At 37.5% G+C, this 17,295-nt stretch overlaps 1 protein-coding gene across 2 annotated transcripts in view; it reads left to right on the plus strand.

Moving 5' to 3' along the window:
* Window positions 1-17,295, plus strand: part of REV3L (REV3 like, DNA directed polymerase zeta catalytic subunit) — a 121,856-nt gene that overhangs the window by 57,735 nt on the left and 46,826 nt on the right. Inside the window, exons 6-12 of one of the 2 annotated variants that reach the window (XM_061460105.1) lie at window positions 7,199-7,293; window positions 7,839-7,943; window positions 8,888-8,972; window positions 9,059-9,207; window positions 9,503-9,631; window positions 12,226-12,460; window positions 16,287-16,426. In XM_061460105.1, the coding sequence (XP_061316089.1) occupies window positions 7,199-7,293; window positions 7,839-7,943; window positions 8,888-8,972; window positions 9,059-9,207; window positions 9,503-9,631; window positions 12,226-12,460; window positions 16,287-16,426 (938 nt within the window). Of the gene's footprint in view, window positions 1-7,198; window positions 7,294-7,838; window positions 7,944-8,887; window positions 8,973-9,058; window positions 9,208-9,502; window positions 9,632-12,225; window positions 12,461-16,286; window positions 16,427-17,295 lie in introns of those variants that run through there. The other variant, XM_061460106.1, reaches the window with a different exon arrangement.

The raw sequence follows: 17,295 nt of genomic DNA on the forward strand, positions 1-17,295 counted from the left end.
TCTCAGAGTATCCCAATTTATCCATTTCAAGTAGTAGCTACCTAGGAATCTCAGATTAAAATTTTCATGTCTATCTCCCATACTCTTCCTTTTTTCTAGACATTTACAGATAATCAAGTAATGCTGTAGACTAACATGCTTGTAGACTAACTTGTAGGCATGTAGACTAACAGCTTGTAAATTATAATAGCTTTACTTTCATGAGAGAAGGAATATACTTGGGTTGGAGGCCAGGGGGTGGGGAACAGACAGCATCTGGTGCTACCTCAATTTGTACAGTTTACCCCTAGCAAGTTCATTGTTTAACCTACTTTATAATGTTTGACAGATCCTGTAAATACTCTGTCATTTAGTAGTCTTCTCATTTTTTAGGTAGCTCATTCTTCTCTGAATAGCTTATTAGGCCCAATATGCCATGCTGTTTGCTGGCGTTACATACTGGGAGCATTTAGTTCCCCAGCAGAAAGTAAGTGCCTTAAATCAAACCATACTTCAGATTTTTCTAGTGTGCAGAAGCTTGAGCTTCCACAAGGTAGCATCTATTTTTCTGATTCTACTACTATAAGGAGATTTTGAAACAACATTCATTTGTTTTGTATTCATTGGTTGTATTGTGGTTTTACTCCAGGTCGACTCATATCCAGTTGTTCTTGGGCTGTGTATTCTCCTTTTATGGCTGCATACTTCATTCATAGTCTGTATCAACCTTTATTTGCCTCACTTCTGTAAGCCAAGTTACTTAACCTTTGGAGGGTTGCATTGTGAGTTTGACCAAGATTATCTGATGTTGCTTTATACAGATCTGGGGAAGGCAGATAAAAAGAAAGCAGAGTAGCATTTCCTGGCTGTCAAATCCAGAGAGGGCACAGCTCAGCATAGCGGGAGCCAAGGCACTCATCCTCATGGCTGTATACATAAGCCTTCTTTCCTTCTCCTTCCACACTTTTGTGTATTCAGCCAGGGGTACAGCCCCTCACTTGTGGCAGTCCTTTTCCAGCTCTCACACCTTCCAGCAGTGGTACGTTAGCAGTAATGGGGCAGATACTAAGCCTGTCCATTTCCCTAGCATTCATTCTCCGTACTTTTGCCAGTAGAAAGTTTTTTCTTGAATGTAAAGCCTGAATACTGCTACATAGTATACCAAACAAATTCTCTGTAGCACCATATGCAACGGTACTGGTAGTGTTCTCCCTGATATGCTTTACAATATCATTTACCATGCCATTTTGGCTTGTAAACATTTTGGTATTTATTAGTACAAGATGTTTCTTCTCTTCCATTTTTCCAAGTGATAATATTCTGTTTGAAATCCCCTTAGAAGCTCATATAGGGTCTCGCATCCCATTTTTAAATTTCATCCTGTTTCTATTAGTCTACTTCTAAGGTGTCCCGCTTTTGTTTTATGGTACTGTGATCTGGTTATGTATCTGGTATGTCCACCAGCTTGCCTTATCAGCATATTTCATTAGTATATTTATTCCTGCACTTCCTGCCAGCAATATTCTGATCTATATTCAGCTCTGTGTGTTAACCCTCCATCTTCCTTTTTTTTATTTTTTTTGTATAACCAATAGGAATTTCCCCTTTAGCCACATCTTAAAATGCTTTAACAATTTAGGAACTGATTTACATCTCCAACTGAAATTGTTTCTTTCCCATTTGATAGTGTCAAACATTCCTTTGTCTAGAAGGTTAATTCTTTTGTTAAAGTTGTTCTAGCATGGCTGTCTTTCCCCATGGTGTAGGATGTACATGCCACTGCAATATAATGAACCTGAACTCTTTTCCATTCCTGATTTTACTCTGTTCTGTATATACACAAAATTAATTGCCTGTTATAATTTCTCCTGCATTATTTATGAGAGGCATCAACTTAAAATAGTGCCCTTTAATCAAACCCATACTGTAGTTTGTTTTCCTACTTTATTTCCTTTAAGATTCTGAAAATTTGCACATAGATTGGTTTAATGGACTTCTAATTGTTGTGATCAGTGTTGCTAAGGGTGAAATCTGACCCAGATAGTATATGAGATATCTATCCAAGGGAACCCTTGTAATTGTTTCCTAAAATGATCATGACTCAGATTTTTTCCACGTGTTTTTTATTCTTACAGTGCACAACATTACTTGATATCTGTAAAGCTGACATTGTTCCATTATTTCTGTCTTTCCTTAACAAAGTATATTCTGTATTCCAAACATTTGGGGTTTGTGTATAGTTGTATTGATTTCTAGTTTCATGCACAATACCAGCACAGTCCCCTTGCTTTATTGTACAGTCTTCTTGAGTTCATGTTGAGATGTTTAGCTGCTTTGTGAATTGTTTAGCCACTCACTTAATTTCACCATTTGACTGCTATTTTCAGCATCATTTGGAGGCTCTTCTATGTGTGCTGAACTTCTAAGTTTTTGCTTGTCCGTTAGATAGGGAAAGATCTATGAGATCTTTATGCCTTGTACTGGTACACTTAAGTCTTTCATTGTTCTTTGAAGAAAAAGAAAAGGGGAAAAGACAATCAAATGTTGTTTAAGACTGCAAAATTTCTAGGGCTGTACTCTTAGTGATTGTCTGTTTAGACTTGCTATCCTTGGTTTTGTGCACATCGAGGATAAATTTTAAAGGTAGTCCAGCATGTATCTGCCAAGTCTTTGCTGCAAGTGGCAGTTGGCAAGTTCTCTAGTATAACCAATGCCAGTGATTTGGCATTTTTTGACTTTGTAGTACAGTATATCAGGTGGCTGAAATATGTTGCTGGATGCCTGGTAGGTATATATGTAATGTTACCAGCATTTTGCATGAGTAAATGCCAGTAGTGGTTCCTTATTTGAAAAAAACATTTGAAATTACACCAAAGCTTCTTGGTGACTAAACTCACTGTTCAGTGCTAGATAGCACCTTGCTACTCTGCCATTTCTCCAGAACAGTATTTAACCCAGACATGTCCTGTCTTGCTGCTGGCAGATCTCTGAATTACAAACTTGCTGCTCCAATTAGCATACTGTATTAAACCAGGGACAGTTCTTCTTAATCTAATTCTGGAGTGATTCTGTTAAAACATAGACAAATATCCAATGGTACTAGTGCCCAGGAATCCCTGATGTGGTAAGGCTTTTAGATACAATACTTGCCAGTGTTATCAGGCTGGAACCTACAAAGCCCAACTTAAAATAGGCAGTAGTCACCTGAGCCTTGCAGTGCTATCCAACGGTTTTGAAGAGGAATTCTTCACGAGACACATTTATGTTATCCCTCAAGTAGCTGACAATAGATGGTGAAACACATCCATGAATTCCAGTGAGAGAACTTTCTTAACCATCAGGCTTGGAGTAATCTGCCAGTCAAGTTTATCACTTGGACGTGATGTGTTAAAAGCAGAATGATCAGTAGAACACTTTTGGGAAAAACTTTCCTTTCTAAATCCTAGATTTGCTATTGAACACTAGTTTATGCACATAATCATGTTAAATAACTGTACTTCAGGACAGTTTTGTACTCCTCCTTCTCCCCTGACATTTTTGTTTTAATCAGAGTAAATTAAAATGTTAGAAGAGCCAGTTAAAGCTGCTGTGCTTTCATGTACTTCTTGAGGTTTTTCTCAAAGTGGGAACAGGTGGCTCCTTGGCCTTTGTGGCTTACCTGGGTGTTGCAGAAGCTTGTAGTGCTACTTCTCTGACTTTTGCTAGTACAAGTGTCTAGCAACTCACCTTGGCAAGGATGTTAAATGCCAAGTTAATGACCGGGTTGTATTGAGCAGACATTTTTCAGTTCTCACAGAAATCTTGCTGTACGTGTCAGTTGTCTTTTATCAGCCTCCACATCAGCCTTTAGAGTGTGCAGTTTTGACTGCTAGGCCTGCCTTAAAACTGAAAAATTTAATGAGAATTGTGGTGCTAAGTCCTAAATTTGTTTCGAAAAAAAGGGGCTCTTGTTAGCTCAGTGTTTTTAATTTGAATAATGTGCCATGTTAATTGGAATACTGTAGTTTTTAACAGAAAGTCCTTATGTCTGTTTGATTTAGAGTTTGGGCAAAATGAGCTTTTCTACTTCTAATTGCCCAAATGAGTGAGTTGCAGACAAAGAACATGCTTCAAATTACTGTTATTATGGAAAAAGACTTAAGCTACAGTTTGTTTTGAATTCAGCAATGCTGAATTTAGTGTTATTTTTATAGGATAAATCCATAGTAGGATCTTGTATAAATAAGAAATCTGATTATTTGGAAAGCTCTTGGCCAATTCTGTCTGTGGTATTGATCAGTTCTCAAGACAAATTACTGGCCACATTCTTGATAGGGATGTGGGAAACGTAGAGGTGTTTGTTTGGTTTTTGACAAAATGTCCCAACTAGTTAAAGGGAAAGGAATAGAAGACTATTTTTGTCAGAGGAAAGGCAAATTACTTCAGTTAATGGCTTTAGTCGTCAAACAGACTATTCAAAAATATGTCATTGACACTAACGGTTTATTTTGTTTTAACTTTTCAAGAACTTTCTTTTTGTCTCCACCATTTTTTTTTTTTTTTTTTTTAATTGGATTCTTTTAAAAGAGGAAATCAGTGAAAGCGGAAAGGTCAGAGCTTTGCTGTTGTATCTACCAAACAAGTCAAAGACAGATCTTGACCAGATTTCTGATATCAATGACCATTGTGTATTGTGGTCCCTTTTCACTTGTTCAAATCAAATGCTTTGATTTCATCAAGGGAGCAGGCAAGGGTTTTTTCTGGCCTCCTTAATTCTTGTTTCCCAGTGATTTTGCAGTTCTTTGTCCTTATGTGATCAAAGTGCAAGTTTCAGCATGCCTGCAGTTCCTGTTGCCCATCATGCAGGCAGGCTCTGTTTGAATGCTTTGAATATGAGCACCCACAGTGTGTGACGTGAAAATTACGCATTTTGATCATATTGTTTCTCAGTTGTCAGTGTGATTGGGAAGGGAGGGAAGTGATGGCACTGGATTGTCCTTTAATGTGCATTAGGGCGTGAGCAGTCTACTTCTGCTAAAAGGCTGACCTGCTTTGGTTTAGGAGTTATATATCTGCTTTCTTAATTCTCAGAATGACTCTGAAACAGTAATGCTGACTGGAGGGATTAGTGATCATATATTAATGCATAGTATTTTACAGTCATTAATGTGTTCTATATGATAAGTACTTCACAACTTCTGCCAGGTTATTTTTGGATGTTTAGAATAAAGAAATATCCTGCTCTGCCGCCTTGTCCTGCCAATTGAATGAAACACACATGTGCATGTAGCAAGAAATACATTTACTGTATTAAGGTAGCCACAGAATGTGGCATCACAAGTTTTAAAAGTATGCCTGCCAAGAAATTATTCTGGAAACTTTGCTTTCCCTGCCTTTAAGCTATAGGCTTTCAAAATGTTAAGTGTCAGATATTTCCTAATTGCCTATTCTTTTTTTTCTTTTCCTTCACTCCATTAAAAATCCAATTGCTGAGATTTCTCTTTTGTTTCTCCATTTTATGTTGTGCATAAGATAGGATTTTGTTTTCCAATAAAAACTCCACTATTATAGTGTGATACAGGAGGAGAGTGAAGATGATTCTTGAAAGCTGTGTACTGTAGAGAGGTTGAGGTTATCATGGTTAAACACCATCAGTCTTACGAAGGAGAATATTTCTTTCTTACCCTAGAAGTCAAGATATGCATCCGCTGAGCAATTGAACTAGCAATACAAATTAAATGTAAATCTACCCTCTTTCATTTTAAAACTATCCTCCCTTTTCCTGTCACTACAAGCCCTTGTAAAAAGTCCCTCTCCACTTTTCTTGGAGGCCCCCTTTAGGGGTTTCCCCAGAGCCTTCTCTTCTCCAGGCCAAACAACCCCAACTTTCCTAGCCTTTCCTCATAGGAGAGGTGCTCCATCCCTCTGATCATTTTCGTGGCCCTCCTCTGGACACTCTCCAACAAATCCATATCTTTCTTGCGCTGAGGACTCCGGACTCACCAGAGCAGAGCAGGGGAGAAAAATTACCTGTCTTAACCCGCTGGTCACGCTTCTTTGGATGTAGCCCAAGATACAGTTGGCTTTCTGGCTGTGAGTGCACACTGCCAGTTAATGTCCAGTTTTCCATCCATCAGTACCCCAAGTCCTTCTCCTCAGGGCTGCTTTCAATCAGTTTTCAAAGAAGGTGTCAGGGATATCCATCTTTTAATTACATCATCTACTACTCCCTTGTGCTATGGTGACTTCTGTTCAAAGCTTATAGATGGCATTGAAAATATTAATGAATTAAATCTTAGATTCCATACTGAGATATCTGAGGCTCTGTATATGTCAGGGAATGTAGGAATACAAGTGGATATTGTAAGTCACCAGTTAATTAACTTAGACAAAGGGTCCTGAAGAATATTATTTCAACGATGGAGAGTTTTCAGGGGACTTTCTATGGTTCCCTAAAAATTTTCCAAGCATAAACAGACTTACACATAAACCTGGGAGAAGATTTCTCTTTTAGTTTCCTCCATGGACTCCTTAATATTAGTTCACTGACAGCAACAGGTGGAAAGCCACTGACCTTAGCAGGTCTGAAAAAGCACAGCAGGAAGATGATCAGATCATTATACAACAAGGTTGAACCTGTTTCTAGTATTTAAGACTGTCCAAGCCTGTTACCCTTAGTTCTGCTTGTGTTTGGGATGCTCTGTTTATAGTCACCAGGCTACTCCTAACCCCCCTAATTAGCTAAAAAAAAAATAATAATAATATTTTTTTTTTTGCTTCACTTCCGTGATTGGAAATATTTAACTGGTTTGCATTGCATTAATTGTGAATAAGAGAGCAAGATTCTTGGCGCTATGTTTTCTGGGCACAAGATCATGTGAACACAGATGGTCCTATTGGCTGAGAGTTCTGTTGAACATTTCATCTTGTATTTGAGGAGGAGAACGTTATCAGAATTGCTGTAGTTGAATTGAAGTAGTTGTTTACTACTTCTTTCTCTTCTCTCAAAAGAAAAAGCCTTTAAGTTGAAGATACAAATTTCTTATCTAACTAGATTTGAATATGGCCATTAATTAAGGACTTGCAGATGAGGATGAGAACTGCTAATTCTGTACTCAGATACTCATCCCCATCCCCGCTGAAATATTTTGAATGTTAGCCCAGATAGAAAACAGTGATGATGCATGTTTCAAAATCAACGTACTGATAAAATTAACCTGTGGTATTTATGTTGTCACAGTTCTTTAATGTTGAAGGGTGTTGAGCCACAAAGTACCTGTGAATTGGAGGTGGATGCAGTAGCTGCTGACATTTTAAATCAACTGGATGTTGAAGGTGAAGTGTTAACTTTCCATGTAGAGTGTTTTAGGACAGGAACTACATTGTCATCTTTTTTTTAAGGCTCATCTCAGTTAAGACACAATCCAGATTTCAGTGTTGGTGAACTGTTGATCAACAAATTTATACTTTTAAGAAAAAAAATAAAAGGTTGAATTAACTCAGAAAGAAAACAGGTTATAGGAATAGCATATTGTCAGAGCAATAGAAAGAGATTTTTGTTAATGCATAAGCAGAAGGCTTCAGATCTATAAGGAGAGTAACTGAAGTGGCAACATACATCTATCTGTACATGCATACGCACATACTTAGTGAAAAGACCAGCAAAAACTGAAGATCTAGATTAATGAACAGAAGATCTCGAAAACAAAGCTACACCTTACCTTTTACATAATACTGAATTCTAGAGTAAGGCAAGAATTGCAAATAAATAATTAACAGCTTAGAATGACAAAAGAGATGAAGTGTCAGAATCTAATTTGTGGGGAAGGATGCTTCATCACATAGTCAGACTTCTCTTCATGTACTGTTTTATATTTCAGCCCAGATTGGCAGGAACCCTGGTTTGCAAGCTATATGGGAGGATGAAAAGCAGAGACTGAGACAGAAATGTGAACCTTCTCAGATTAAGTCACCTGAGTCGCAAGGTAAATAAATAAATAAATAAATAAATAAATAGTGCAGCTGTTAATCAAAAACTTTGAGAAGCAAACGGGATAGATTTTAATTGGTGTATCAAGTTTGAGGGCTTCCTAGATGTGCTATTTTTTCATTTCCAAGTTTACTCATTGCCCACTATGTGCAAGACAGATAACTTAATCTAAAAACATCATGCTTCAGCTAGCTGCAAAGTATTCGAGGCAAAATGAATGATAATGACAGTTAAGTTTGTATGGTTTATGATGGAAAACATTTAAATGTTTAAATACTGGCAAAATTGAATCTCTTATCCTGAAGCGTATTTTACACACAAGGGCAGTTCTTTTGAATTTCTGTGAAATTACAGCTAAGGTGGTGTTAGATGAAAATTCTTAAAGGATGGACAGATCCCTGTACTTTTATGTAAAATTCATTGCACAGGTAAGACTGTGCTCTGCAGATTATTTGCATAATGAGCAGAGCTCTTCTGTGCAGAACCTGGGCCACGTTTCTTTTAAAATATGAATGATATTTGGCAAGTAAGCCAGAGAATTGCAAGGAGGAAAGAGGCAGGTTCCTGGCTAAAGCAGACTGCTTTCTGACTGGGTTTTTTTTTTAATGCATTTCTGTGCAATGTTATTCACACTGCATAAACCAGACTTTTCAAAATTGTTCACTGATTGTTCTTTTCCTGGATGCTCACCTTGGTGTAATTGCAACATGATTTGTAAATGCTGTTGTAACTTACAGTTGCAAATGAGATCCGTGGGAGTATGTGAAGTACTTTAAAGTTTTTAAATACACTTGAAAAATCAGCCCTCAAATTTGTCACTGAAAATGAGCAGGCACTTCATTTCTGAGCCATTTCCTAATAGAATTATTAATTATAGCTGCTCTCTGTGTTGAGAGGTCAAAGTAAAACTGAATAACAAATATTTTTCAAATTTTAAAGACCGTGGATTTGTGCCAGCAACAGAGAGTGAAAATTTTTTTCAGAAGAGACTTAAAGAAATCCTCAAGCAAAATGACTTCTCTGTGTAAGTGTTTAACCATTTGTCATAAAAGTATAGTATTCTATTCAAACCTTAAATATGCATTTAAAAATTGGTTTTCAATTAACTAGAACGTTGTCAGGATCAGTGGACTACAGTAATGGATCAGAGGAGTTCTCTGCTGAGCTAACACTACATTCTGAGGTACTTTCTCCTGAAGCCTTTCAGTGTACACCAGCTAATATGGTAGAAGTGCATAAAGATAAAAAGATGAACAAAGGTGAGTATTTTTAATAGCTTAATTGTTTAGGCATAAATCTCTGTCATGCTTGGGCTGTTCATACTATAAGCAGAAGTAAGCCAAGGAGGATCTGATTGTCAGTTATGAAAAATGTGGAGTACTTTTGCTTTTATTTTCATCATTGTTAGAGTAAGCTTTTTTAAAATTGCCGTAGCAAATAATGGAAAGATACTTGAATAGTAAAATACATTTTAAAGTAGCTTGCTTTCATAATGTATTGAAGTCTGTGTCTATTTGAATTTTTATGCTTTCTCTTTTTGTTTTTCTTCTAAAGAATCCAATAGGATGCACACTGATAAAGAAGAGGAAGCACTTATTAATGAAGAAGCAATTTTAAATATTGTGGAGAATAGTCAGAGCTTTCAGCCTTTGTCTCAAAGACTGAGTCAGACTCCAGTTTTTAGTGAGTATGACTGGAAAGTCTTTTCTTCCAGGCTATTTTATTGTTCCACCATCTTTGTTGTATTCAGTTACGTTACCAGTCATGCAAGAAAGTAGTTTACCTCAGGGAGTTTGTCAGGCAAACTGGGACATCACACACAAGCAACCAACCACTACCACCAAAAAAACCCCACCTTATGTTTTCAAACAATGTCACCAGAACAGTGTACTTGTAGAGGCTACTGTGCATTACTGGTTTGCTAAGCTTGTCCTTTTGCCAGGTCAGCTCAATGCAGTCTCTTATGGGTATTGCTCTTCCTTATGCTCCTAGGGTTATAGAACTAAAACTGTCAGAATAAATAAGATTTTGACTGTCTATCCATGATAGCCTTGCAGTTACCACTTCTTTCTTACAGTTACAGTAGTGAGCAGGACTACGTTTAGAAGCTCAGCTGTCTGGAGATACTGGGGAATGAGTAGGCTGATAATGAGAGGCAAGTTGCAGGAGAGCATTTTGCAAAATTTATGGTTACAAAAGAGTAGTTGAAGACAAACAAAAAGAAAAACGTTAAAGAGGGGGGAAAACCTATGATAGCAAACAAATGTGTATGGCATGAGGAGGAAACAACAGTAAAATAACAAAGGAGCTTGCATGAAAGCTACTTCAGGTAGAAATAGTTCAAATACTCTAGATGAGGTGAAAAGTACATGGTTCATGCTATCTCTGTATTCTCCATATATACATTCTCATTTAAGCATAAAATATAATGTTAATATGCACTACAGTTGTTATAAAATGGGGTCAGGAGAGTATCTAAAATACATAGCCTCCAGTGCTTTTGCTACATACATGGTATGAATACATGCATGGACAGCAAAATACAGTATGAGCAACAATATATGTCTGTGGATAATAGAATATACAACAATATACAATCTTTCTTGCAAAGAAAGGACAAGAAAGTGGAGTGAGATTAGGAGTATTTTTCAGTGCTGTTTTTTTTTTACAGAAAATAGATAAGATTTTGGTTATGGAAGTTTTCTAGGCAAGGATTTTGATTTAGCAGGAGAACTGTAAGTAAAGAGTTTATATGGAAGCTGGGAAACATGAGCATTGATTTATCTTGGGTTTGGAGGAGTGGGAAGAAGGTTGTGCTGAGGTTGAGAAGTGGCTAAAATAATACATAGGGTACATTTTACAACTATGTGTTTGGTTTGCTCAACTGAATAGGAATGTTGCAATTGTCCAGTGATTAGGTAGTCAAATGGAGATCTTATGACTTCTTCTCCCCCACACTTTTTAACACAGGGCTACAAATTGCTGGTGTCTTGTGTGACCATAAGTTCATATGATGCATCTTAGCGTCTCTTATGCTTTCTCATAGCATAGACTAGTCTTTACTATGCCTTTGTAGAGTTTCAGTGTCACTGTGAAGTGCACTGCTGCTGCTGCCTTGAAATACACAACAAGGTTTATATTAATGGGAAGTGAAGGTTGGAATTTAATGATGGCCCTCACAAAGGGCAAAGGAGCCAAGAATAGAAGGTACAATTGAAAGTGGGTTAATTCAGAACTCTGGCAAAGGGGATGATTTCCATTCTAAATAGCTGCATGGTGTTGTGAAGCCTTTGTAAAATACAGAAAATGCCTTCCTCATCAATGTTGAGACCTATTTTAAATGATTCTCAGGGTCATTGTAAATCATATGATATATCCTGAGGAAGGAAAGTAGAGATTGTAGTCCTTCAGCCAGAGGAGAAGGAAAGAGAAGTAGCAAAGATCTCTGGTGGACTCTAGATCATAAATTGGTTATGAGGTCAGATGAAAGGTAAGCAGGAGAGTGAGAAAAAAACACAACTTGGAAGGATGCGTAAGAAATAAAGAATGAGAAGGCAAGTGTATGAGTCAGTCTCAGCTTGGGTCAAATAAAGGAAATTAATAAAATTTAAGGGATGAGTGAAATCAGGTAAACTGAGTGTGTAGAGGAACCTAGGAAAAGAGTAGGTTACAGTAAGAAGAAAGGGGACATGAAGTGAAGTAATATTATAAAGGACAGATGGAAAGAAGAATTTGTTGATCAAAATCACCACCTTTCATGAGATGCAGTGATTGAAAGTTTTCCAAGTGATACGCAGAGAAGTACTCAACAGTGTTAATGCAGCCATTGAAATGGTGAAAGCAAGAGAAGGCAGTGATGCTTCAGAAACTCATGCTGAAATAAAAGGGAAGAGTGCGGCTTTACTGAATGTGAGAAAGTAATAGGGTGGAGAGAGAGAGGAGAGGAGAGATAAGTGCTTCCACTAAATGTACTACACTTAGTGTATTTGCTTTCTTCAGAAGAAAAGGGCAAATATAAAAAAAAGGTTGTAAAGTTTCTAGGTAAAGAGCTAGAAAAGATAACAAGTCATAAACCTTGAAAAAATATTGAAAGAGCTTTGATTTTGTAGCCTGCCTTGCTTTAGACAGTAACAAACCAGCAAATTTTTAATTGTTGAAGGGTTTTTGGTTTTGTTTGGTTGGTTTTGGTTTTTTATTGGTAGACAGTAACTAGTCATTTACAAGTGGAACAAAATACAGATTCTACTTGTATGGGTTTGTTTCTGTTCTTTTTGCAGTGAACACTGCTGACGAGGCCATGATTGATCTCTTGGCTGGGTTGGAGAATGATGGATATCAGATGGGACGCCACAAAACACTCTCTCACCATCACTCTCTTGGAAGCTGTCGAAATTCTCAGAACAGTGATGATGAAGAAAATGAGCCACAGTGTGAGAAAGAAGAAATGGAACTTAGCTTGTTAATGTCCCAACGGTGGGACAGTAGCATTGAAGTGCCTGGGCCAAAAAGAAGGTATAATATGCAATTTTCTTTTTTAATATGTTCTTTTCTGCCAGATCCTTCCTCCCTCCCACCCTGTTTTCAAGTGTGCTATGAGCCCAGTGAGCTGTAGAGATGGCTCTGTTGACAGCACTGGAAAAATCTATGCAGATCTTAGGATAGAATGCAGTTGTTCAGATGATGCTGTGAATTGTCAGTTTTATATGGAAATAAAGATTGAATGTTCAGGTTTGGCTAGACCTAAGCTTATCGTTTGCTGTTTGCAGAAAAGTTGAATAGATTTTTTTTGTTCTACAAGTCCAGATACAAAAATCTTTAGTTGTAACCTCCTTTTAAGGTCACACCTTGAATGTAGTATAAATGTTAATGTATATCTCATGTGCCTGTAACTTCTACTGAAGTGAGTATTTAGGAAGTATGAAGACTGACCCAGAGGCCTGAGAAAAACACCCCTTTGTTTCCATGCTCAAAGCTTTAATCAAAACATGAATGTTGCTCAGTCTGCTGGACTGCTAAAGGTCAGCAGCTTGAATATTTTAAAGTCCAAGATTCTTGGAACACCTTCTCAGGTTGTAATGACCTTTTTGTGCCGTCTGCACTGACAGGTGTTGAAAGCAGCTATATCCAGTTTCTTCTCACACCTGCTTTGGGCAGACGTTCTGGTATTTATAATTGTGGTTGAAAGGTTTCACAGACGTAACATTTTGATATTTATGGATTATTTTTTCCCCATTGGAAATAGTAATTACACTAGGATTTAGAGACCAAGAGAGGCATAGAAATACATACAGAATATACACAGAAATACATAGAAAGACATACAGAAAAGTTGTAACATAATCAGAACTAATAATAAATTATTAGTCTTCTCGTTCTAGACATAATTCATCTCTAAAGCTAGTTTTCCTTTCTGACCTTTGATTCGCTTTGGGTTTTTTCCTTCACAGTAGTCTGAAAAGTTGAAATTTCCATCTAAAACACTTGACGTTAATCTTCAGTTTAGTGGTAGTGTCTGTGTAAAACCAGCTTATATCTTGCAGAAGTTACTGGCTCAGGCAGAGCTCTGTATGGGCATGACTTCAGGATTCAGGTAGGGTCCTTAAGCAATTAATCGCTTTTATGCAGTGAAGAATCCTGTTTAAAAACTCAGCAAACTTATGAGCTGGCTCATTAATAACTTGCTCATATGTGCCTGCATCTTAATCCCACACAGAAAGCACTAGGGTGAATGTACCAGGTGCCTCCACAGGGAGTCAGCTCATGTTCAGAGAGAATTATGAGCTTTGTTTCAATGTGATCTCTGCAGAGTTGGACTGACTTCAGAAGAGAGCATTGGGTATCCCTGCCCCTTCATGATTTTGCTTGTGCATAAAGAGCTAGTTTGAGTATGACAAGGGATCCAGCCTTACTCTGCTCAGGCTCATTCTACCTATACTGCTTCCTAATGCATCCTACTTTATCCATATTATCACTGTTCTGTTATTCGGTGTTCATCAAACTTTCACTATACCAAAAAATATATTGAGATAATGAGGAACAACAACACCCTATTGACTGAATTAAATGGCTTGGGTTTGATTTATGCTGAACTAGAGAAAAAAGCCCATCAAGATCTGGACTAGTTCATGTATGGGTATAATGCTGTTACACAGATTTTCTTAGAGTCTGAACTGATGGACCTGAATGTAGAGAAATCCAAGTCTCCAGCTTGAATAGGTTTACTGATGTTGACAAAGTTTTGCTTCGTGCAGAGGATTATATCATTACTCAGGTTGGAATAAACACCTACATGCTACATAGTCCAGTGCCCTGGTCGAAGCAGCTTTGAATAGATCAGGGCCTTGTCTGGTCAGGGTTTGAGTATATTGAAAGGCAGGGATTGCATGGCCCACACAGGCAACGTCGCAATGTTTGAACACCCTCATAATGAAGAATGTTTTCATTGTACATAACGTTCCCCAAGGCAGCCCTATGCCCATAGCCCTTATCATGTCACTGGAAACCTCTGAATTGGGTTTCATATTCTTTACACCCCCTCATCAGATACTTGACAAGTGGAACAGGATCTCCTTTTAGATTTTTGTCGAGGCCAAATAAATCCTGGTCCCTAGCCCTATCCTTAGACATCACGTGTTCCAGCCCCCATCACCCTGGTGCTCTCCTCTGCTGGATTTGTTCCAATTTGTAGTGGGATGCCCAAAACTGTGCACAGTACTCCAGATGCAGCCTCACAACTGCTGAAAATGGCTACAGTCTGGCAGTCACAGCCAAAGATGCAACTGGCCTTCTTTGCTACAAAGGCACACTCCATACTCTCAGCGGTCTTGTCCACTAAGGCTTTTGTGTCCTTTTCTGCAAAGCCACTTTCTGGCCAGCACTCTCCCTGGCTGTAGCAGTGCATGGGTTCATTTAATCCCATTTGTGGGACTTACGGATTTGTCTTTTTTTGATGTCCATGAGGTTGCTGTCAGCTCATTCCCAAGTGTATTGAGATCAATTGGAATAGCAGCCCTTACTCTCAAGAGTATTGATTGCTCTCCCAAGTTTGATGTTCATTTGCATATAGACCTGAATGACATTGCACTGTGCTTTTCCATGTTTGGGGAATGTAGAATAGGGAGAATTAAGCTCACTTTGATCATGGCTACTGCATATCTAGCTGTGCTTGTTGGTTGGCATCTCTTCCAAGTCCTGCTCCTTCCAGACTTGAGTTAGTCTGGAAATCATATAGCCATATTTGAGCCTATTGTTCCTGAACTATGGTTTGATTTTTGTTGGCAGAGTGTTGAGCACATTGAGGTGTCTGTGGTGTTTTGATACATACAATTCATGCTCTCATTGAACTCTGAAGATAAAGAGATCTTCAAAAGTAGACTGTATTTAAATTATTGTGGATTTTCCTTCCTGCAACTTCAAAACGTTTGTATTTATGCCTTCTAAGGTACTACACAATAACGTTCTGATATATCAAGCTGCATCTTAACAAACAAACAAAAAAACAAAATGTACACCCCCCAATCTCAGTTCCTTAACATTTATCTGGGTTTCTCTCATTTAGCCGTAAAATAGCTTATTTCTATGAAGAATTGCATCCATCTCACACTTCATTTTAAAGAAGAAAAAATGAAGTTCCTAAGTGCTTCTAGTTATAATATACCAGGGGGTTTGGTGTTGGAGGTTTTTTATATTTTTCTTCTCCCCTCCCCCATAAAGCCATACCACCTTAAAAACTTGAAGACCTGGAGACTTCGTACAAGCTTTTCTTTGCAGATTTCCTTTTTTTGGTTTGGGTGGGTTGTGGTGTTTTTTTTTCCCTCAGCAGATTTATGACTGCAAAAATGGCAGTGTAGATCAGTTAACTTTTAAAAAGCCACGGAAGTATTAGCAACAGCAACTTCAGACTGTCGAAAGAACTACAGAAACAAACATTGTTTTGGTGGTTGTGCTTTAGTTAAGCCTGCCAAGAGAGAGAATTCTTACAATACTTATAATAAAGCAAAGTTGCCTTAAAAAAAAAACACAAAAAAACAAACAATGAAATGAAATTCCAGTAAAGTTGAAATAAAATTAAGCATCTAAATGCTTTCTCCTCTAACTTCTTAAGCTAGTTTGTCTGTAGTTGTTAAATAGTTGACTACCACTGTTGCCTCTTAAAGTAGTAACACTTAATAATATCTTGAGTTTCTGTGTGGAACTGTAACAATTTTTGTTTCACTTTGCTTCCCCAAATTACACCTTATGGCAGGCACCACACCACTTCGATTTTAAGGTTCCCTATGGCTATTGGTATTTTGTGGGAGAAGTATTGTGCATCACATAGTTCCTTCGTTTTCTCTAGGTCAGCTGGCAAAAATGTGCATCAAAGTTCAACAGAAGAGGATTCATCTTCAGAGGAAGAAATGGAGTGGAGTGGTAACAGTATGCTCCTAACTAATCTCTCTATACCTCAGTTAGATGGGACTGCAGATGAAAATGGTGGTAAGTAAATAGAAAAACAGCTTTGGAAATTGAATTATTACCTGGGTTGTAGTTTGTTTTCAGATCAATTTGCTGATTCTCAAAAGTATTAATCTTTTTCAATTCTTGTTTCAGTTGGAAGGAAATGCTTTCAACAGATTGCATAAGCAGGCCCTTAACATCCTCCTTATTAGCCAAAAATGTTTTAATCTCAATGCCCTCTAGAATTACAAGAATCGGCTTTTCCTATTGTATTAATGATGAAAAATGGGCATTGTCTCATTATTCTTATGGAAAAGATAGTTACCTTGTTGCAAGAGGTATTTTTCTGTTAGTTTGTTATGCAAATATGGTATTAAAATTAATGATTCTGTAGGATCATTTATCCTGCTAGGATTTAATTGTAAATATTATATGTATTACTGTGCAAATTTAAATGGCTTTTTGCTTGCAACTGTTTGCCACACATTCTTAAATATAGTGAGCCTTCAGTTGAGCCTATGTTTCGTTTAACAGATTGCATATTCACATCTGGGGATTGCATGCGTTAAAACTATGCAGTGGCAAAGCTGATGCAGAAGAAACTAACTGCCTTTCAAAATCTATAAATAAATAAATCTGTAACTTGCTGTCTTTGATCGGCTAACCTGAGTTAATAGAATGCACACTTTGAGGTTAGGCAAATATATAAATATTACTGCTGGTTTCATTAGGCAATCTACAATTAGACAATCTTTTGCTGTTGAGCAGAACAGTGATAAATGTTTGGATCTCTTGAGGGAAAAATACATATCTATTTCCAGGTTTTCTCAATATTAGGTTCACTTTTCTTCTTCGTCTAATCAGCAGTAATTGTTCTTTATTTAGAAATGTCATATTAGTCATACTTA

Source organism: Pezoporus flaviventris, unplaced genomic scaffold (assembly GCF_033815535.1).
Source record: "Pezoporus flaviventris isolate CSIRO_AGI_PZ_B2104156 unplaced genomic scaffold, CSIRO_AGI_Pfla_v1 ptg000031l, whole genome shotgun sequence".
In the NCBI taxonomy this organism is placed as follows: Eukaryota; Metazoa; Chordata; class Aves; order Psittaciformes; family Psittacidae; genus Pezoporus; species Pezoporus flaviventris.